This window comes from Pseudomyrmex gracilis, unplaced genomic scaffold (genome assembly GCF_002006095.1).
Source record: "Pseudomyrmex gracilis isolate BER0280 unplaced genomic scaffold, ASM200609v1 scaffold_58, whole genome shotgun sequence".
NCBI classification, from domain to species: domain Eukaryota; kingdom Metazoa; phylum Arthropoda; class Insecta; order Hymenoptera; family Formicidae; genus Pseudomyrmex; species Pseudomyrmex gracilis.
In genome coordinates, this window is record NW_018020642.1 from 153,198 (window position 1) to 175,620 (window position 22,423).

The 22,423-nt window shown below is 38.5% G+C and overlaps 5 protein-coding genes across 10 annotated transcripts in view; 4 read left to right on the forward strand and 1 right to left on the reverse strand.

The window, feature by feature from the left end:
- Positions 1 to 11,071, forward strand: part of LOC109854026 (arrestin homolog) — a 28,947-nt gene extending 17,876 nt beyond the window's left edge. The window contains 6 exon segments of the mRNA XM_020426705.1: positions 7,898 to 8,045; positions 8,735 to 8,938; positions 9,054 to 9,217; positions 9,619 to 9,900; positions 10,061 to 10,136; positions 10,139 to 11,071. Coding sequence (XP_020282294.1) covers positions 7,898 to 8,045; positions 8,735 to 8,938; positions 9,054 to 9,217; positions 9,619 to 9,900; positions 10,061 to 10,136; positions 10,139 to 10,407 — 1,143 coding nt within the window. The 3' untranslated portion in view covers positions 10,408 to 11,071.
- Positions 2,348 to 4,270, forward strand: LOC109854027 (juvenile hormone acid O-methyltransferase-like). Its single transcript, XM_020426706.1, has 5 exons — positions 2,348 to 2,849; positions 3,086 to 3,257; positions 3,388 to 3,520; positions 3,608 to 3,749; positions 3,861 to 4,270. The coding sequence occupies exons 1-5, from the start codon at positions 2,657 to 2,659 to the stop codon at positions 4,058 to 4,060; spliced, it is 840 nt and encodes a 279-aa protein (XP_020282295.1). The 5' UTR covers positions 2,348 to 2,656; the 3' UTR covers positions 4,061 to 4,270.
- Positions 11,072 to 11,436: 365 nt separating the features above from the next.
- Positions 11,437 to 13,810, reverse strand: LOC109854008. 5 transcript variants are annotated; one of them, XM_020426676.1, is made up of 5 exons: positions 13,629 to 13,685; positions 13,483 to 13,528; positions 13,068 to 13,175; positions 12,217 to 12,954; positions 11,437 to 12,133 (listed from the first exon to the last, which is right to left on the reverse strand). In XM_020426676.1, exons 3-5 carry the CDS (start codon positions 13,152 to 13,154, stop codon positions 11,855 to 11,857), a joined length of 1,104 nt encoding a protein of 367 aa, XP_020282265.1. In that variant the 5' UTR covers positions 13,155 to 13,175; positions 13,483 to 13,528; positions 13,629 to 13,685; the 3' UTR covers positions 11,437 to 11,854. The 5 variants fall into 5 exon arrangements, with proteins under 5 accessions (XP_020282265.1, XP_020282267.1, XP_020282264.1 ...); XM_020426678.1 differs by lacking the exon at positions 13,068 to 13,175 and having other exon boundaries at positions 13,629 to 13,683; XM_020426675.1 differs by lacking the exon at positions 13,629 to 13,685 and having other exon boundaries at positions 13,483 to 13,569.
- A 234-nt stretch (positions 13,811 to 14,044) lies between these two features.
- On the forward strand, positions 14,045 to 16,816 carry LOC109854007 (palmitoyltransferase ZDHHC6-like). Its single transcript, XM_020426672.1, has 8 exons — positions 14,045 to 14,125; positions 14,664 to 14,839; positions 14,945 to 15,029; positions 15,135 to 15,409; positions 15,518 to 15,730; positions 15,821 to 16,008; positions 16,098 to 16,205; positions 16,296 to 16,816. Exons 1-8 carry the CDS (start codon positions 14,071 to 14,073, stop codon positions 16,306 to 16,308), a joined length of 1,113 nt encoding a protein of 370 aa, XP_020282261.1. The 5' UTR covers positions 14,045 to 14,070; the 3' UTR covers positions 16,309 to 16,816.
- Positions 16,817 to 16,827: 11 nt separating this feature from the next.
- LOC109854010 (putative defense protein 3) lies at positions 16,828 to 21,987 on the forward strand. Of its 2 annotated transcripts, XM_020426681.1 has the most exons (6): positions 16,828 to 17,954; positions 18,039 to 18,099; positions 18,319 to 18,548; positions 18,836 to 19,056; positions 20,080 to 20,290; positions 21,684 to 21,987. In XM_020426681.1, exons 4-6 carry the CDS (start codon positions 18,849 to 18,851, stop codon positions 21,745 to 21,747), a joined length of 483 nt encoding a protein of 160 aa, XP_020282270.1. In that variant the 5' UTR covers positions 16,828 to 17,954; positions 18,039 to 18,099; positions 18,319 to 18,548; positions 18,836 to 18,848; the 3' UTR covers positions 21,748 to 21,987. The 2 variants fall into 2 exon arrangements, with proteins under 2 accessions (XP_020282270.1, XP_020282269.1); XM_020426680.1 differs by having other exon boundaries at positions 16,828 to 18,099.
- The last annotated feature ends 436 nt before the right edge of the window (positions 21,988 to 22,423 follow it).

Below are 22,423 nucleotides of genomic sequence, written 5' to 3' on the forward strand. Positions count from 1 at the left end.
TCATACGCGAGAACGCTAAAACTCGAGTGCGTATATTCATAGCGTGAAAATAGTCGATAGTGCGCCTCAAGGATTTGGGTTGGGTTGTATATAAGTGGAATTTATGTCTTCCTTGATTAAACCGTGCATCGCGCGCGGGGAATCGCGCGCGAGGTTGTGCAACTTAATATCTTTTAGTTGCGAATCTCGGCTTAACGACATTACGATGCTGCCAGAGAAGCGGGAGTGTTCTCTCCTCCCGTTTCTTGCTAAGAAAATAAAGCGCGTGATTTCGAAATCTACGAGAATCGACGACTCCCTTCGTATTGCGAACGACGAAACGACGACGGGAGAAAATGTAATTGACTCTAGGAATGTCTCGGTGAGATATCGATAATCCTCCGACGATAATTCGCAAGAAAGGACGGATGAGAGACCTGAAATGAGAATGACTGAATTCCTCACCGCTGATCCAATTATGTCTCCGTTGTGGGCCGTTGCCGACTCTTTGAATGTCGTTTCAACGCTAAAGCGTTGCCCGGAAACGACGAACTACCCTCTCTTTTCTGAATTCCCAAAGGAATTATTTTGCGCTCTTCTTTGCGATTCTCATATTTTAAAAGTCTCCCCAACTCTCACCCTCTCTTCCTCCTTTGCTCGAATCGGTGGCAATTTCCGAGATTTTTGCCCGGGGTTTGGTATTTTCTGATAAATACATCGACAAAAATCTTTCAATCGAAATAAGATTTTCGGTCGTTTCCGACTGTGAAGAGAAATAAAACGCGGAACAAAAAAGAGAAGTAATAATAAAACTTTGTCAAACGAGATCACATTTTACATTTTGTAGATAGAATTGTATGAAAAGTAAAACTAATTCAATTTAAACAAGCGCGAATCAGATTGAAAGAGCAGGTTAAAAAATAGAACAATATTTTAAAAAACGTTTTTGACTAATATATTTTTAGCCGTTTCTCAGTCTCGGTGAAATAATGAAACATCACTCAAAGGCCGAAAATGTATAACCAAAACGCGCGCGCGTTTTTTTAAATCAATTGTTTTAAACTCGCTCTTCTATTTCGTCACTGTGGATGTGTCAGTGAAGTTGGCACGACATTTTAATACTTTTTTGTTTGCAAAAGATAACAGAGCGGTTTCGCTGTGTGTCGCTTTTCATATAGTTTTACAATGCCTGATGAAAATAAACAAAACGTTTTTTCACATTTGTGTAATATCGAAAAAACAGTAAATTAAAAAATAAGAAACACATCTGCCTGAAGACTACGATAGCAAATCTCAAATCCTATAACTTTCAGAAAGAGTTTGATTTTGTTTTTAGAAGAAGTTATACGTTATGGAAACATCCGCGTATTAGCACAGTTCCACAAGGCATCCAAAAAGTATTTCCAAACGCTTGTCTGTTAAATAAGATAAAAAAATGTACTTATTTTATTTGTGTATACATTATATATACACATTTATTTATTTATACACATATACACTCGCTGATAGAAGCGTGTGACGGTGACAACCGGACATTGATAGCTACCGTCAAAATTCACCAGATCTGCTTATCAGAAAATTGTTATCACAACTGTCGTAAGCGTACGCTTGCCGATTACGCGAAACAAAATTCGCTTTGAGTAGAATTGCGCAGAAACACATCATAATCACGATAATATATTTTAATTCAAAGTGTTATTTTCCAAGATAATGCACACAAAATCTTTAAATTAATAACTAACGTACTGGCGTGTTAGAACGTGTTGCGGGGTGTTTTGCAAGAAATATTAAACTTTGAATGATCCCAAACGTTTCGGTTATATTTTCAATCTTCTTCAGTGGATACTATTACAAAAGAGAGTTAGAAGTACATTAGTTATTAATTATTGAAATTATCACATTGGAACCTGAAGAAGCACTTCATCATATTATTTTCAAATTAAATCAAAATACATGTGATGTTGTATCAAAGATAGTGTTAAGGGAGGTTATCACATCTATGGTGCGTGTATACACAATACAAAACACTGTGTGGACAGTGTTCAACATCACTTACAAAAATTAGGCTTCGAAAGAAAAATGAAAAAAGTACGTAATGAATCCAGGCGCGCGCAGCTCGCGGTATTACAGTTTTGAGATGTATTGTATCACGATAATCCTTTTAACCCATTTGCATCACAAAGAAAAGTCAAAAATTCGTTCTTATCTCTCTCACCAAAATTTTTTTTTACTGTATTTAAAGGTCAGCTCACGTCAAGCGCCAAAACAACACAGATAAGACAAGGGGGGAGAGAGAGAGAGCTGTCTAAGAGCGTAGAAGGGAAATAAAGTGCGTGAGGGGCCCCACCGCTGGACAGGCCTGGTATAAACAATATTCGCTTTGGTGATAAATGCCTAAGTAAGATGCGCACATATATGCTCTTATGATGCAAATGGGTTAAGTATTATCTTTGAGATATTATGAGATAGATTATAGCGCGTTCCAAGAATGCTGATAACAAATATTGGAAAATCCGCCCATAAAGATACAATAATTGGAATGGACTGTCGCATGTTTTTGTTCAGCCAATCACGAGTGAGTTGGCTAGCGCATAAAAGGCGACGTTTGGGAAAAAAATAGTCGGAATCTTACAGAATCACGTTGCCCCTTTGGAAGCATATTCTACAGAGATCCAAAATGAATCCGCCGGTCTACGATTTAATGCATTCACGCGACGATCGAGTAGAACAAAATATATTGCGAATACTTGAAGAATACGAGGACAATTTGAAAGTTGCGTCTGGAAAATGCATGGACGTTGGTTGCGGTACCGGATACACAACGAGAAATTTAATCCTGCCGGCTCTTCATCCAAACGCTGCAATGATTGGTAAGTAGGAGGAATAATCAAAAAGTCTCGCGACTCGAGTTGCACAAGTGACCTTTATTTCACTTTTTCACACGCCCCCATACTCGGGCGTTACATTGTATTTTCCATTCAAACGCGTTCCCCTTTGCAACTTCTAAGAAAAACGGAAATCTCGTTAGTCTTCGCTTAGTTTGTGAGAAATATTCAAAGTGGTGTAAATAGTTATCGCATCTCAATCTGCATATTGTGCATACCAGGTACTGATATTTCCGAGTCCATGGTCGATTTTGCGAATAAACAATACGGCGACGGAAAAAGGCTCAAATTCGAAGTACTGGACGTGCAAACTAATGATTTGCCTGAAAAATACGTTTCCGAATTTGATTACATCTTCTCGTTTCACGCGTTACAGTGGTGCACTAACATTGAGTAAGTACACATGTAAGATATCGCGGGGCAAGAGTTATTTTAAAGTAGACACGTCTTTTCGAACGTCTTTATATATATATATATATATACATGTATGTGATAGAGTTTAAACATATTTCTTTATCGACAGACAAGCGTTCACAAATATTTATCGGATGCTTCGACCTGGCGGCATTATGCTAACAATTCTAGTAGCGTCTCATACCGTAATAGATATTTTTAAAACATTAGCTAAGGACAATCGCTTCGCACCGTATCTGAAAGTAATCGCTTCGCGCAAGTAAAATTTTTTACGCCTCTTCCAAAAAATCACAAAATTTCGAACCAACCAGCGTGTGATTTTTCCACAGAAACATCTGATACACACGTTTCCTTACAATAACGTAGAACATCCTCAGAAAAAGGCGAAACTCTTGCTGAAAGATATAGGATTCGAGATTCGCCATTGTAGTGTACGGCAGAGGTATGGCTTCTCTACGGACGAATTTATAAGTAAGTGTTTGTATAAAAGTGTGCGAAAACTCGAGCGAAATTTATACAAATTTACTCATCTCGCTCATATTGCGAGAAATTTGTTTCTAATTTATTTTTCATCAATTGTAGATGCGATAATATCCTTATTCTCGCCAATAACTGAAATGACGGCAGACGAGAAGGAAGAATTCGAAAATAGTTTCAAACGCGAATATAAGAGCAGACAAGTTTTCTACCCATCAAAAAATGAGAATAAAGCGCAAACACGTGGTTTAGATTTGTACAGTTTGCTAATAATTAACGCAGAAAAAAAGAAAGAAATAGAATAAGCAATGGGGTTATGTTGCAGAATGTTAGTCGAAACAATGGTCTTTAGAAAAAAAACAATTAATATACGTAGTTTTATAAGATTAAGATGTTTTAATTTGTGTTGACTAGTAGTCGAACTAGGGGTGCGTACGTATGTACTTATTTTATATTTGTTCATCCTCTTTAACGGATATATTTTACTTGGTTTGAGTTTTTAATTTATATATTATTATTATTGTATTAAACAATGCTGAAGATGATCAACAATAAATGATCGAAAAACGTCTTGAATACACTACACGTTTTTTGACGTCAATCTGAACGTCCACCTCCTTCCTCTGTGGTGGCTCTGTGGTTTTTTTACTTTGTTTTTTACTTTCTTTTTGATATTTCGTCGAGCCGTTATTTTAATTTTAAATTATTTTTTAATTTTTTTTATTAATAGTTAAATCACCTGTGTAAATTATATATACTTTGCTTACTAAATATATTTTCGAAATAAATAGTGAATCATAAATATTTGCTTGTTACAGACATTTATATGTATCTTTACAGAAAATATTTCCTCGCAAAAATTCGCGCGGTTATATATTGACGACAAAATGTGAATTCGGGACAAAGTGACCATTTGTTCGCGGCGATCGATAATATCGATACAATGTCAATTCGGTGAAGGACTCTCGAAGAGATATACGAAACGCGCGTATCCACTCGGGAGGGAACTCTCGGAAATCCTCGGCAAAGTCGTGACCAGGGAAGATCCAAAACCCTCATTGAAGCCTCGAGCACGCGTTTTCGTAGAATTTGCGGCCGTGACCTCCTCCTCTTCGGCAAAAGACCTTGCACAGGTTGTTAGAAAAATTCTTTACCCGCGTGTCAACCCCTGGATACGTCCTTCCCAACCTCCCGTCCGCGGTTTGAAAGCGAACGCGATTTTAACAAGCGGTGCACGCCGCGCCTGTATACGTGTCTATTAAACGCGAATTACGTAAGCTCGGGATTCTCTCGTCGAAGTCGATTTCCGAGGATAAACGCAGCGCGCGTGGAAAATGTTCGCGGCCGCGCTTGCGAGATGAGCCCACGAGCAAATATTTTGCAAACAGATAAAAAACAAAAAAAAAACCAAAAACTGTAAATATATTGCATGCATATCGGAGGATGAGGGTTTTTTTGTTTTTCGATCGGAATTTTAAAACCCCGACGCGCGCTCCGTAGGAGGATTATCGGGATTGAATTCGCGGCGTTGCGAGAAATATTTCGACGCGATGCGTCGATCGACGTGTCGACGCGTGTAAATGGCAATTTCATTATTGAATTTTAACGAACAACGTTTCGCGGCAGTTTATACGTCGCACATCGGAGTCCATAATGATTGCATGCGCATCGGACAGTCGCGGCCTGACTAAAGGGAATAAATTGCACGCTCGGCATGTACATACCTATATAGTCCGCGGTGCGAAAAATTTTCAAAATATCGTCGATGTTCTTCTCTCCGTTTTACACGAATTTTTTGTTGTGTTTGTCCTTATTGTTCGGTTCGCGAAACGCTGCGGTAAAAGTTTTTACAAATTAACCGCGAGATAACGATAAAACATTAACGAATACATTTTTGAAACTCCGCGCGGCGCGAAATAATGAATATTTATTTCTCACCGAAAACAAGAGAAAGAGAGACGCGATGCGAAATATAAATTATAATACGATTTATTTCTATATTTGACTAAAAATATAAACACGCGCTTTATGTCACGCGCGCACACAATTTCAATTTATTTCTCAGGAGATAATCCATCCAGAAAAGACGCCGCGTGTAAGAGACGTCGCATAAAATTGTAATAACGTTACCGAAGTTCGTAATCGTATTTTATTCAAATTACAACGTTATGCGAAAAAAAAAAAAATTTTTTCAAGGTTCTCGCAAGAGAGAGAGGAAACGTTTCGCGATTATATATAGGCCGAAGAAAAACGTGCGTCTTCTTCGAATCGATACGCATTGTGCGCGCTCGTTGCACGTATACGCGCTTCCTCTCGCAAGAGAGATTCTGTTCTGAAGTGCGGGTCGTTACGTAAAAGGATCTCTGGAATTTCGGATATCACTGGAAAATGCGCGATCAAGTACAATACTCGTTGTCAATAAGGCGCGGCTCGAATTCCGCTCCTTCTCCAAGCAGCGAGAGAGAGATTCAACATATCGTAAACGTACATACGGGCCCTACGACGCTTATTCGCATTCTACACAAATTATTCGCATTCTACACAGATATCTATGCTAATCTTTGCGCGACCGGCGGTGTATAAAAAAAAAAAAAAAAAAAAATGACAATGTCGCATTTAATTGCCCTCGCGAACATACGTTGCTCACAATTTTCGGATCGCTGAAGCCGTTCCGCACGCGCGGGCCGTATATCGTCCTTTTCCGTGTGTCTTCTTCTTTTTGTTTTTTATTCATTTTTTTTATTGCAAAAACGCGCGACATCGTGCACACCGCGCCAAGGGTATTCTACGCGAAGGTAGATAGCTATTACGTTTGCGTTTTTTGTCGTCCGGCAAAAAAAGGGAGTTTTGAGCGCGCTGAGGTGTGTATACATTGGCTTTCGAACGGGAGGAGTTCTCTCTCGGAGGAACTCGTACGTGAGGATGTAGCCAATTACGTCTTTTTTTGTCGTCCGAAAAAAACTCGCGTCAATTATGTGCCATTAGCAGTCCGCGAATTCCCTTGGCGCAGCGGTGTATTATTCGTATTTTCCGTCTCTTTCTCTTTTTTCTGCTCTTTTTAATTCTAACAACAGAAATATACGCACATAGGTTGTTATCGCATTGTCCCCTTTCTTCCGCGTGTATCCCTTTTTTTTTTTTTTTATTATCTTCTTTGTATATTTTTTAATTACACGAAGCTGTCGCATAAAACCGTGTAAAAGTTTTCACCCCTTCTATTCTTCCCTCCTCCCCATCTCCCTCGTTAGTACGTTTTGCGTGTCGTGTTACGTTTTGTTTGCTTATTGTTCGAAATTCATAATTTTTCTTCCCTTTGCGTACTCTTTTTTTTTTTCTCACCGGCCACACAAGGCGCACCCTTTTTACCTCCGACAAAGGATTCCGCCTCGATGCAAACCAAGACGAAGTGAGACGTAACTTGATTCGACCTCGCCTCCAGGAAATAACCTTGGCCCGCAATCATCCCCCTGCGGAGGCAGCATCCTTCATTTTCACGGGCGTTTGCGCACACGTCGTACACACCCCACTGTCTTAAATCCTTGAGCCGATGGGACGAAAGATAACGGCCGCACGCAACACTCGGAATTATTTCTGAACGTGCATATATATATATAGATGTTCTACATATACACACACAATGAGGGAACGTAACGAGAGAGGGTTAACGCGAGAACGAGCGTACGTGCGCAACATAGAGGACGAGTTTTGAAATTTGCATTCGGCAAAGTAAATTCCCTCACGATCGCCCTTTAATTCGTTTCGATATAAATCGATCTTTTTTCTCAATAAATATTTGACATAAATTTCGGAAAGTTTTTTATTTTTAATTAAAAAAATATTAATTCTATATATTTTTATATAAAAGACACACACAACAATTTGATCATCAAAGAGTCTCTTCTGTCTTTCGATCGTCGAAACAGTTTTTTTTGTCGAACAAGAGCCACGAGAATTATTACAAGGACAACTAACGGACAATTGGTCATTTAGCGAAAAGAGCGAAAAAAATGGAGACGAGACGAACCGGCGCTACAAGTGAATTAAGAGTGATTGAACCATTCTTTCTCTCCCGAAGATACGTCCCGTTCGTGACTCGCATTGTGTTGAGACTTGAGCGGTCTCTTTTTTCTGTTTTTTTTCAGAGAACGCTTGTCGAGAAATTAGGACCCAATGCGCATGCATTCACATTGAAGATTACCCCGCTGGCCCCCCCGTCCGTGCAACTCGTACCCGCGAAGGAATACGTTGGCGCACCTATAGGAATCATCTACGACGTTCGAGTTTACGTCGGTGAGTGGACGTGTCCTTTTCAACTTTATTACGACTCCGCTTAAACGCAATTTGATCGAACGAAATAAAATAGCGCACGATAGAAGGTATCAGAGAAAGTTTCACGAACAGGAAATTGGGAAAAACTTCAGATTATAGTTAAACTTGACATTCCCCTATTGAATAATTGATGACGAGTCGATAGCTCGAGACGTCATTCGATCGAATCCGCTCGAGCTTTTATAGCTCGTATTTTCCCGCTTGTGTCTTTTGCGAAAAGTTCGAAGAGTCAAGAGAAAGAATAAGAACATTTTTTATCTGACAACAATTTCGCGCGTTTTCGGTAACATGTGTTTTAAGAGAGAGAAAGAGAGAGAGAGAGAGAGTACATTAAAAAAGTGCAATTGAATTTTGTTCATTTCAATTTTACATTAGATTTTCCGGCGTTAGAGTCAAAAAGAAAATATCTTGAATTTTTTAAGAGGAATCAAAAAACCCAGCGACATCTCCTTTCAGCGCAAACTCGACGACGCGAGTCTCTCTCTCTCTCTCTCTCTCTCTTTCTCTTCCGGAAGAGACTCGCTCAATTATCCACAAAAAGATGTGAATTCGCAAACAGACCGATTAACAGCGAAGTGTTTCATCTTTATTGCATTTTCGCGTGCATTGTTAATGTCACGTGTTACGTGTGTGCGCGACGAATTTTGCAGCGGAACTGCCGGACGAGAAGCTGTGCTACAAGTCCTGCGTCAGAATGGGCATCCGGGTGATTCAGCGTAATACAAAACCGTCTTCGTTACCCGCAACGACCAACACGTACAGCCTGCTACCGTCGCAAATGTCGTTCATCGGCTCGAGAATTAAGTCATGCAAAACGAGGATAGTGTTCGAAAACGAGATTATCCAGAACGACGGTTGGTTGCGATCAGCGTTATATGATATATCTCGTAAACTAATAGCGGCGAGAATCCGCTAACTTGACTGATTCTGATTTCGAACGCGAGAAGTAAAACGTAGAAATTTTTGCAGATAACGTGGGACCGCACGCGGCCGTGGAAAAGCAATTTTTGCTGAGCGACGGACGCATTGGATTAGAAGCGAGGCTCAATCGCGCGATTTACGCTCACGGGGACGCGATCACCGTCAGCGTCAGTATTGTCAACAACAGCAGCAAGTCTGTGAGAAAAATAAAAGTATGCAATCCAACAGTTTATATATACATATATATTTTTTATAGTCATTTTATATATATATTTTTTTATATATATTTTTTATAGTATATATATATATTTTTTTTTTTATTTTTTTTATAGTCATTTTATATATGTGTATATATGTATAAAATTTTTGTTTCTATTTATTTTTTTCATTAAACCTTCAGAAGCCGAAAAGTCAAGAAGAGTGACATACGTACAGACGTAAAAAAAAAGCGGACGTATTCATATGAATTACGAGTAGTTAAAAAATAGAGTCTAATGAAATAAAAATTTAAGGAAAATAAAACGATTGCATAATGTATAAATATTGAAAATCTAGATTTTGCAAACGCGGGAAGAAAAATTCGATAACGATGTGACGTGACGTTCTCCCTCAGGTGTTCGTCGTGCAACACGTAGACGTGTGTATGTTCAGCAACGGTACGTTTAAGAACGTCGTGGCACTAGTGGCGTCGCGGGAAGGCTGTCCTGTGAGTCCGGGCTGTTCTATGCAGAAAAATTACACTCTGACGCCCGCCAAGGGATCGACGAAGAATTGGATCGCTCTGGAGGACAGCTACATGACAACCGGAGCGACGTTGGCGTCGACGGTTGTTTGTTCCGAGAACAATCCCGAGGAGAGAAACGTTTTCGCAATTTACGTATCTTATTACGTGAAGGTATGCTGAGTACGTAAAAAAAAAAAAAAAAAGAAGCTTAACGAAAATTGAACCAAATACTTGCGTTACGTAATGATTCACTTAAACAAAAGCGACTAAAGAGAGTGTGCGCGTGCGTCAGAAACTAAAATGTTAATTTTCTTTTGACTTTTCTCAAAAGGTCAAACTGTTCATCTCAGCGATGGGCGGTGACGTTTCTCTGAAGCTGCCCTTTACGTTAATGCACAGCAACACGGATTTCACCTCATAGGCTTGTCCTCTCTCCCATCCAAAGACGACGAAGTAACGTGGATGCGGCACGATCGAGACGACGGGGCCAAAAATATACAACGTAGCTGCGAACTCTGCATACTACTACCGTTTGTTTGGCAAATCCAAACGTTATGTACTGGACTTTCAAATCCGATTAGTTGCCTGTGGCGGTGCCGGAGTATGTGTTTCTACTTGTTCAAATATTTGCGTCGCGGCGATCGATCTGTGTCATTTCTGTCCGGTCGCATTAGCTGACTACGATCGTAATTTCGAGAGCAAGTGACACGTAATACATGGTAATGGCCACTTCAAAACTGTCCCCTAAGTGCAAAGCGCCGTTAAGCCAAACGTCTCTATACAGTTCATGGATTCGCGTCCGTCAAAAAAAAAAAAAACGGAAGAACTAAACTAAACTACCTTTGATCGATAATATTTTTTTAACAAACAACGATTGACGAGATTGTGAAAAAAAACTCTTGCGAACGCTACGCCTAGGACCAAGCGTTCTTCGTATTTCGCTGTAAATAATGTAAATAATTCAACTCTTGATATTTATAAACTTTATATGTGTAAGTAAATGAAACTTGTACATAGGAAATTTCCCAACACACGAATCTCGCAAATCATGCAGAAACTTTATAAAGTATATTATACAGTATATATATATATATATATATATGCAACTAAGTTTTTTATATGCGCATAATATATAGTTTTTGGTATTTAGATAATTTAATATCTCCAATTTCCCCCACACTTCAACAAAAATATGATGCGAGTTAATAAGAAACTTTTGAACGAATATATTTGGTTTTTTGAAGAATTATGTTGTTTCATGTCACACACAATCACACGCGATTCACACAAAATCACATCATAGAATTAAGCTGTGTATATTATATACAAAAAAAAAAAAAAACAATTGTCTCAAATTATTTTATCTAAACGAGTCGCAATAAAAGATGTTGTATATCTCCTACAAGTATAAATACGCCTGAAAAATCGCTAGATACATCGGTATATGATTATATTTTTCGAACACATAGAGAAATATGAAATTGTGATTGACTCATCACTTAAAGAGAAAAAAAATCACGTGACAAACAAATGACATTTAACAGATCCACATTGTGTATTCTCTTTTAAACAAAGATATTTTCGAAATAAACTACTGAAACTATTTGTGTATAATAAATAATACATGCCAAAAGTTATTTATTTTGTGTGTGTATATGTTTTTTATTATCATATGCAAATATACATAAAGTATATATGAAAAAAAAAATAAATACAAAAATATATACGTTTATTATTATATGCAAATATAATAATAGAAAGTGCAAAAACGCAATCCATCATGTTTGCATCTGATTCAAAATATTTTAACGTGTGTACAAATGTTTATCGTCCGGTCAAAATAATGTTATTTGAGTTGTTAAGAAAAATTATGACAAAACAAAGATCACATTGATTTTTCTTGCTATATACTCTAAATAACAAAATCTGTTGAAAACAAATGACACGCCAGATCGAAAAACATTAGATCAACAATAAAAACTTAGTAGATCTGTCAAACGCTCTGTCAAAACTTTTGTCGATATATTTTATATTTTTTTTAAATAACATTAATTCTTTACCACTTACAAAACTATATTACATCCCTCCACAAAATACGTGCTCGAAAGACGGCATATTTTTCACATTAGCAATTGTCCAAATGTAATTCAGGTTTAACCAGTATAATTGCTCCGTCTGTGATTCGCGTTCTGAGCGCGCTCAATATGTCTTCGTCGATGTTTTTCGACAGTTTCCTCGTAATTTGCTCTTCCACAAAAGCCATCTTCTTTTGTGACAACTGATAATTGTTGGTGTGCATAGTGAGAATGTAAATAACTTCGTTAATTAGAGGATTTATTCTATCGCAAATATTATGCAACGCTTTGATCGCTTGCGCGTTAATTTTCAAAATGTCATGAATTACCTGCAACAGTTTGATTTGCTTGGGGGTAACTGAGCGCGCGTGAAGTACAAAAATTCGTGTAACTTTATATGTCCTGTACTCACCACAACCTTCGGAGCCAAGTCATTCAATCTGACTATAATCTTACCAGCATCGTCTCCAAAATCTTCCGGATTCAAGTACAGAGATTTGTCCGTACTTAAGAGACTAGTGCTCACATCTGCCAGTTCGGTGGCTAAACAATTCATTGTCGTTGTTTCGTTTGCAAACAGCAGAATAATGGACGGCACTTTGGGCGTTCTCGACATTATTTCATTTATCGCGGACGAAATCTCATTCCAAATATCCGTTTCTTGATTGCGAAATTTGTTTTTAACCTTTTCCATAGCTTCCAGTATCTTAAATACATTCTGCGATTGTTTTTCATTTGTATTTAAGTATCTGTTATTCTGTTTATTTCTATTTATACAATAAATAGACAAACCAAGTAAAAGAAGAACAATTATCACACTACTTTGCAACGTTATGAAAGATTTCTTCTCTTCCTTCTCCTTGTTCTTAGAACTTTTCTTTTTTTTGACAGAATTATCTGTTCTTTCTGGAGAGGTGGCTCTGCCATATTTTTGCAAATCGGACGATTGATCATCTTCATCTATTTCACTACAACTATCGCTTGACGATGCGCTTCTATCAGAAGTGTGAAATCTATTACTCCCGGATAACGATTTGTCTTCTGATAACCTTAAATTTATTCTCTGTCTTGGCCCAAATTTGTAATTTTTGTCCAAGGATTTGTTTTTTGTATGCAAGTAGTCAGACGTCTGTGATGAAACTTCATACATCTGCAAAACAAATTACATACACGTTACTTCTTCCAGTGTAGAACAAAAGTTATATAAATCTTGTTAATATTAGTTGAATATCAATAAATATATATACATATATATATATACACCTTGGTTGAACAGTTTTTGTATTTAAACGTCAAGTACGAACGTTTTTTGTAAGATTCAAGTGGTGGACGGGAAACGGGTTTGTACATTTTAAACTGATTGCACTGTATCTGTAATATAGACTGGTTGTGCGGAATTGTAGCATGAGTTCTCAGTGATAACGCGTGCGCGTGTGTAAATAAATAAACAATCTTTTGAAATTTTTGAAGAAATAAATACGCAAGAGATCGCAAAAGGTTACGGTTGTTTTGATACAGTTTGTTACGCGTAGAGGTGATGATGACAAGCTCGGTATAGAGGTTATGGGTGCGTCATAATTTTCGGAGAAAAATTACAACTACTCGTCGTTTCGAGACGCGCGAAGCCGCGCAACGATTTGCCAGCGGAGCAAAAGCTCATCTCGGAACGAAACGATACCTTGTTCGTTTTTCACGTGTGCCCTGTGAAGGTTAATTACGTGCATCTTGAAACGAAAGATAAAAAAAAATTAGACAAACAAGTGAGCAAATTTACTAGGATATCTACGATCTCATACGTCAAAAACCTAGTAAATTTTCGCGCACTTTTGCTTTTCATTTCATTCCAAGTCACCCGATCGACCTTCGCCGCCGAGGTATGTGTTTATGTGTTTGTATTCATCAACTGTATTTAAAAACCTTTTTCTTTCTGGTGCCTTCGGACGCCCTTTAACTCGGTGCAGGTGTAGATTGACAACAGCTGACGGCAGAGCCCAGGCTCCGTCCCACAAGAGGGCCGCAATATATCAGCCGCTGTTTTCAAGCGGCGTTCCATGTGAAAACGCCCGTACGTGTCGACCGGCTCACTAGTGCCAACTCACAGCTGTTCGGGAAAGCGTCGCTGTCACCTGGGCCGCGTGACAGCGTGATGAAGATATGCTCCCTTTTTTTGTTGCCAGAAATCGCAGTCTAGATTAGAAACGCGGTCGGCATCGGCCGATCGTATGAGATTCGCACGGCGGACGAGGACCAGATTTATGGTGACAACATGTGCATTGGTTGGCTGAAAAAGTTATGTCACTGGGGACCGCTTACTGCTCTGGGTACGTGACAGAGTACGAGACCATTAGAAAAAAAAAATCACAGAGTGTTGCGCCGCGATTCAGCGAAATTGTTGTTGAAAAAAAACTGCGACGGAGAAATGCAAATTATTAAACGAGTGTTAAAGTACAATTTCTCTCGCGCGATTGTTTTGTTTTTCGTTAGCGCGCGAAAATGGAAACTCGCGCAAAATCGTGTGCGCGTTTTTTATACTTTGTTGATATCGGCGTAGCGCTTTTGAATGTCAAAAGCGCTCGCTCGCGCGATTTGCGTTCGAGTTCGTTGCGTAATTTTTTACGTTTTAATGAAAAATGTATTCGTGTCTGCGCCCATTTTGTTCGACGATGCATATTTATCGATCCGTATTGGAGTCCGGCTTTGGAGTTACCACGCGCGTCGTTCGTATCCGAAGCGACCCGGCCGGTCGCTTGGATCGGCGCGAAATACAAATCTCGTTCGACGATGAAAGAGAAAAAAATGGCGAAATTTCTTCGTCACGTCGTCTCATCGTGATGATTTATTTTAATGTGCGTTTTTCAGGTATCATACACACCATCACGATAATGACGATACACTGCAGCAGACAGTTGCCGAGAGAGTCTTATCTGGATACCGCCATATCCACGTCCTTTTTTGTCTTGTGTCTGACCACTCTTTATTACTTCCTCAACGCGATTATCGAAGGGCCCGGATATCTCGATCCGAAGTGGATGCCAGTAATATATTCGTTTATTTATTTAACTGTGTTGTGTGTTTTTGTTGTTTTCTTTGTTTTCAACAACGGAACACTTTGGTGCATAGAAACAATTGTGTATTTTTAGGAAAAGGCCATAGATGTGCAATATCTGCAGTATTGCATCGTCTGTCAGGGATACAAAGCGCCAAGGTCGCATCATTGCAGAAGATGTAAGAGATTTATATATATACGTTTTTTTTTTTTTTTTCATGCTGCAGACTACCAGGTTTGTAGATTCAATCTTTTATGTTTCTAACTTCTTTATTCGGGTTTAGGCAATCGTTGCGTGTTGAAAATGGATCATCACTGTCCGTGGATTAACACGTGCGTCGGACATCGCAATCACGGTCACTTCGCGACGTTCTTAGCCACCGCGGTTGCCGGTTCCTGGTTCTCCAGTGTTATATTGATCTCCTGGACGGCGACCGTGTTGTCGGTGAAGCCGTTACCGTTCCCACCGCCGTCGCTCATTACGTTGATACTAGTGATGTTTAGCATCGGTCTGGCGATCGGCGTTCAACTCGCGCTGGGAATGTTGCTGTATTTCCAGGTGAAAATGATCGTGTAGAAACAATTACACGTCCAATAATTTTCAATTCTCTGCATCGCACGAGTCAATTTTACTTCTATTACGTTTTTTGTTCTTTATTGTTTATAGATACTAGCCATTGTAAGAAATCGAACAGAAATTGAAGGTTGGATTTTGGAGAAGGCCCGGTATCGACGTGGAAACACAGACAACAAATACGTGCATCCGTATTCGAAAGGATGGCTCTTCAATGTCAAACAAGTTATTACGCTGGACTGCACCCCCGTAGGCGATGGAATTACGTGGCCCGTTATCGACGGATGCGATCAATACACGTTAACGGTAAATTTAATGTTATCGGGAAAAAAAACTGAGAAATGCGCGCGGTATCGAAAAAAAGACATAGAAACGCTTGATTGCTCCGCTTCGCAGAGGGAACAGCTCGCACAAAAATTGGACAAACGGAAACGAGCGCGCAATTATAGAATCATCAAATCCGCGTCGGGAGCGAGATGTCCGATCGGTCACGGTTTCGGCGTGTTTTGTCATCCACGTTGCTCCGACGAACCTCACATCAAGCTGGACGTGGGAGACATCGTGACCGTAACGCGTTGGAAGCAGTACGTTGATCGATCACACATTGTTTTTCGCATTGCGTTGTTTTTTTTTCAGAAATTGTTGCTTTTACCTCTTTTGATTTGTTTCGCAGATACTGGCTGTTCGGTGAGAAAGATCAGAAAGGTAACGCGCAATCGAAGCGCGTAAGAGGATGGTTTCCGCGACCTTGCGCGATCGAAGTGATCGAAGGCGATCTAAAGTATTCACGCTTGCTTCCTGATAACCTTTACTCGATATGAAAAACGTGAATCAACATTAATCAAATGGCAAATCTTTTTGTTTTTTTTAGATCACACAAATAGATTAGCCAGCCGCATAGATTGTAATCCTTCCGTAAAACCTTCGCGGCGAACGATAAGAAGAAATAAGAAGTGACGGAAAGTGAGAGAAACTTCATCGCTTAACGTCGAGAGCGCGATATCCGGTTGTCGCGGATTTCGAAGAACTTTTTTCGACTCGGTTTTTTTTCTCTTTTCACAGAATACGATATATGATTTTTTTTTAACGATCATTGCGCTCGATTTACAGATAAGATATTTAGAATACTTTTTTTTTAGTATCCAACAAATGTGTGTGCGTGTGTGTGTCCAATTTATACGATCGAGAAATATTTTAATATTTTATACGTTTTCTTACACGGACACGCAGACATTATTCCAGGTTAAATAAACAAACATCCTGTGTGTGCAGTATGTTCTGTAAAAACAGAAAACAAAAGAAAAACATATTCTATAAACAGATGTCTAGAGAGAACCTTTACTCAAAAGTTATAGCGAAAGTAAAAACAAAAAAAAAAAAAAAAAAAAAAAAAANAAAAAAAAAAAAAAAAAAAAAAAAAAAAACAAACTCGGGACACTGTACATATGTAAATACACATATCTATATATATTACGCATTATAAGGAAGTATGCATATATCGTGTATAATGTGTGTCTAATGTATTCACTTCCCGTTATGATATTTCAGTTTAACGTAAGAATTTTTTATACATGTGCGCGCACAAAAAACACACAAAATAGAATATAAACGTGCATTTTTTTAATTGAACGAAATATTCCACGATGTAACCAAGTGTATTTATACACACGAAGAACACAACAAATTTTTCCGTTTGGTGTAAAACGAAACTCGATTACACGTGCCAATTTAAACGTACCTTTTTTAACGTTGCTCGAATTAAAACCAAAGAAAAAAAAAAAAAAAGAAAACAAGCGTGGGAGCAAATAGAGCATTTGTTTGTTTTACGGGAAATATGAGTGTTCAAAAGAAATATTTCCACGGCCTTTAAACGGGCAGCGGAGAATCGATAATACAATATGAAAAATCACATTGCCGAGTGAACTCACATTCGTGTCAAAGAATATATATATATATATACACATATGTATGTATATGCATGTATACGCGCGTGTATGAATATGCAACAACGCGCACGCTTCTGCATTATGCGCGCTCGCTCAAGGTGTCGGAGCGCGCATTGTGATCGGGCTCGCTGCGCGAGCGTTTCAATGCTTCATTGTATTTCTCCTCGACCAAATATACATGTAATGTCATAGCACAATATAATTAAAACAAAAGAAAGCATTATGGTAAAGGTCAATGTTAACGATACGCATGTGTGACATGCAAAAGTCATTGCGGTTTGTAACGTGTGACATTACAATATAATATCCAGTGCGGTGAAAGGCGCGTGAGACAAACTCGCGAAATGAGCGTAATCGCGCGTACGATATGCAATAAACTCGATTCGTTGCGAATGTGCTCACCCATTCGACGAATCGATAAAAAACGCAAAATGTCAAAGATTTATGTTGTGCAAAAACCGAACGTCTCTCGAAGAGTTGCGCGCTTTGTGAACCACGTGGCGTTATCTCACACGTTAAAACAAATATTTGTATGTAATATCGTTTTTATGTGGTGAACTACAGAGAGAAGAAAGTAAAAAAATGTAAATGTTTGATTTTTCCTTCTTATCCAAATTCTCGAAATGTTTGTGTTCGATATTCATTTTCTTGTGAAAAACAAAACACAGTTTTTCACAGATGCGTATTGCAGAACGTAAAACACCGATAAAAACAATCGTTTGACAGCAGGTAAACATGATAAAGTTTACTTAAAAAAAGACTCGAGAACGCGTTATTTCTAACGAACATAATATTTTGTTACTTAACATGTTCACGCTTGAAGAAATATCTCGTTTTTAAAATAGGTTTTGTTTAACGATACAGATTACTTAATGATACGTATTACATTATGTTGTAATATAATATGTAATTGCTGGTTTTTTTTTTTAAATTACATAAAACTCGTAGATATTCTCCTAAACACACACAAGACAAGAACCGGTTGCAGGATCGACGAAGGAATCGAGTGAAAGTGATCAATTAACGAACTCGGCACAGCTTTGCGATTCTATAGCGGGATCCCGGCAACGCAGACCTCGGGTGGTCGCTTAGTTACTTACGTGCGGATCTATTGTGCGAACTTCTCAAGAGCTGTTTTTTTTTTCGCGCGATTTTCGTTTTGCGGATCTGTTTCTCGAGTAAGTTTGTTTCTCGTTTGTATCTCTTCGTTCTCTTTAACAACCAGAGTTGAATAGTTTTTATATTCGTCAATGGACAATTATTTGAAAAATTATTTCACAAAGATTTGACCAACATTTGTTTTTTTTTTTTTTCAACACGTACATTGAACAAAAGCGCTTTAAAGTTCAATAATTAAATTAAAAAATTTTAAATTTATTATTTCAACAAGTTGGTTCGAGTGTTAATCGCGATGTTAATCAAATTTTTTCGTTTTATTGCATGTACGAAAATTGCCTGCCGAAAGAAGTGAAGTAGAGATGCATTTTGCCTACGTTACGATCTTGTTCGCGCTCGTCTTCTGTTGTTCCGTTCGCGGATTTCCGGACGGCGGACCGGTGGACGCTTGCGTGAAACCACGACCGAATCAGCCCTATCACGGCCAAGCGCGATCGCAGCCCTTGAACACGAGTCCTTACAAAATACTTGCCTCGTCGTCGCAGTACGGACCGAATTCTCAAATTACAGGTAGGTGAGACACGGAATGTTTAAATCCATTCGTGGATTTTAACATCCGTATGTTTTTTTTTTTTATTCAATAGAATTTTGTGCAACAACGAAATAATCGAAGTTCGTCATTGTTGCGAAAATATGTTTTCATATCGAAAACATTATTCCGTCGCAAATATGCGCATTTTTCTCAAGAAAGAGCTCGCGTTTCCGAACAATCGGATCAATCAGATGCAATTGTGAAAATGCACCGAACGTGTCAACAACAACCGCCGTTGGTCTCGTCGATTCATGGAACAATAGCGAATTAGGTTGACAAGTGGACGCCGTGCTTCTGTTTGTTCTCAAACGCCTGGAATAGATTTGCAAGCAAGCGTTGTCTCGAATGTTATTTGCTCTCGCGATAAATGAAATATAAATTTAAAATAAAAAATATATAATACTTGTAATTTAATATAAATTTAAAATACAACATGAATTTCAAAAATAACTTCTAGATACACTTTTAATTGGGATGTGAATTTATTTTTCCATCATACTCTTTTATTATGTCATAACACATATAAAATATGTTTAAATATTTATCGAAATGTAAATGGAGTTTTGCAGCGGATTTGAACAATATGATGCCCGTCCGCGCGTTCATTCGTTTTCATTCGGTAAATTTATCTTCCGTAATCGCTTCTGCTCGTTATTTACATCCGCTGTGTTATTTGTATATCCCGCGCCGTTTGTATACTTTTTTCATACGTGTCATTTTACATGACAATTCTACGCGACAGAAATGTAAAAATTTCCTCCATTACGGGTGTTATTCTCCCCATTCTTTTTACGTAAAAAAAAAATCACTTTGATACGCGCTTCTATACCCGGATACATATCGACGGACTCGCGCGATTGCTTCGGACACGTGAAATTCGCACGTGTCACGACAACGCGGGATATGCGTGTTGCACATGAAAAGATTGGAAGAGAAATCGAATTTTACTCCCGCGGGCCGTCTTTCATTAAAACTCGCTTCTATTTATTGTTTTTTTTCAGTCACCATAGGCGGCAACGTTCCGTTCAAAGGATTTTTCCTGCAGGCGCGCGATGCCGGGACGAACGAGTGGATCGGATCCTGGGCGCAAACGCCAAACACGAACACGCATCCCGAGTGCAGTGCCGTGACACACGCGGATCCGCGCGACAAAGAACAGGCCACTTTTATATGGAACGCGCCGCCGAATTCGCGCGGTCGCGTTTACTTCACGTGAGTGTGCGATCTTTCTTTTCTCCTGAGAAAAAAAAAGTTTTTCTTAAGTTATTATTATTTTTTTCTAATTGCCATATTTTGTTTTTGTTCTTCGACGCTAGTTATCTTGTTAACAAACAAACACCAAGTTGTAAACGAAGAACATAAAATGTAGAATTTGTTCGCACAAGACGAACTTTTTTTTCCCGAATACTTTTCTTTGCGAGGCAATTTCGCGAAGGAAATCCGCGCGATCGCGCGCGCCAAGGACGACGAGACCGTGTCGCAATCTCTATAGTTTTCTATGTAATTACGAACTATTCCTTTTGCGCACACGGTAATGATACTTTTCCGATGATAATGCACACGCGACGTTATTACATCGCAAGTTCGCGTCGACTTGCAGTCGAGAAGTGAGGAAAAAAAGGTATATATCATGCGCTTGGCAATTTCTTTAATTATGGGAGTGAGAGAATTAAGGATTCAGAGATGCGTGTTTTGCGATTTCGAACGAATAGACAAATGCAATAACGGCAAAATGGAATTGCGCAGTGTGATAATTTGCGCGCGGTCGGTTTGCGATGTGACCAGGGGGCTAATTGTGTGACATCGGTCAATGGGAAATAATTGCTTTTGCCACTCGGCCGTCCGCAATCGCACGATCCGGCGAATCTCAATTTGCGATTTACGATCAGAAAATTTAGCTGCGAGTCGGTGGCTTGGCAGGAGCTCGTCTTTTATAGTCCGCAAAGTTTCAGAAAGAGAGAGAGGCAATACGTTGGAAAATATTTATTTTTCTCAAATTTTGACAAATACAATAATTATATATTACCAGCACAACACAGGCGCGCGCTACGCGTACGTTATTGTTATTTTTATTTTAACGTGTTTTGTCAGTGTACATAACACGTTGAAAATCTGTCACCGCGATGACAGCTATTATATACGTCTTTAAAAATCATATAACACACATATGGGAGATGTCAGAAAAAAACGTGTCTTTAAAAACGTGATGAAAGTAAAGTCACGTGACAGGGAAAAAAGTAAAAAAGAGAATATTATATATATTACATATAATATTATATATATTATACCGGTATATATATATATATATATATACCGTAATCACGTGATCAAGGACAGTGACCTTACCGTAGTATAAATACATATAATACAATATAAGGTATAATTAAATATATAATATATATTATATAATATTTTATATATAATATTAGTATATATATTATATTATATATTATATATATACATATAATATATATTTTATATGTAATATATGTATATATTTAGTCACGTGACTATAGTCAGCACGTGTATTTTTTTCTCTTCCCTGTCACGTGACTTTATATATTTATAAATTGATTTATTTGTTGTATTTGATATATTTTTGCAGAGGATCCATACTGAAGGACTACGCGACGTACTGGTCGGACCTTGTTTCGCAGGAACAACAATAGTTTCAGCAACGTAGGCTACTCAGCGTTCTTAGACGTCGACGAAGCGCTTTCGCCAAAGGATAGATTTTGTTTTTTTTTTATCTTATATACGCAGAGATTCAAAAGTCGTACCTTGATATATATGCAATGTGATGCGCAACGTCTTATCTATAGGTTTTTATATTTTTTCATTGTCGTAGAGACGAGCACGATCGAGTGCTTCAGGTAATAAAATAAAATATCGCAAGAATGAACACATTACTTGTTAGCAGTATGTTTCTATTGTTATTTTTACTTCCTTTCTCGGAAAATAATAATTCAGGGACGGCCGGCGGTGACATTTATTTCGTTTTCTCTCGCGCAACCGGTTTGTTTGTTCCTTGAAATGAAAAAAAAAAAAAAAAAAATTGACAACGGTGAGAAGCGTTTCGAGTGAAAGAGGTTCTCGACCTGTCGGAGACGCACTTGCGCAACGGTCGATCGATCGGTCGATCGAATGCGAATTGATTTCTTGCGGCGTACTAGAAGACCTCGTTTCGCTTCGAAGTGCCTTTTTAAAAGAGTGTGCTCGCGCGCGAAGTCAATTGGCAAAACACACGCAATAGCGCTGTCAACAAAAAAAAGATCTTCACATTATACAGAATGCCGCTTTTTTTTTAATGAAATGCTCGGGTCACAAAAAACCGCGTAACGTGAA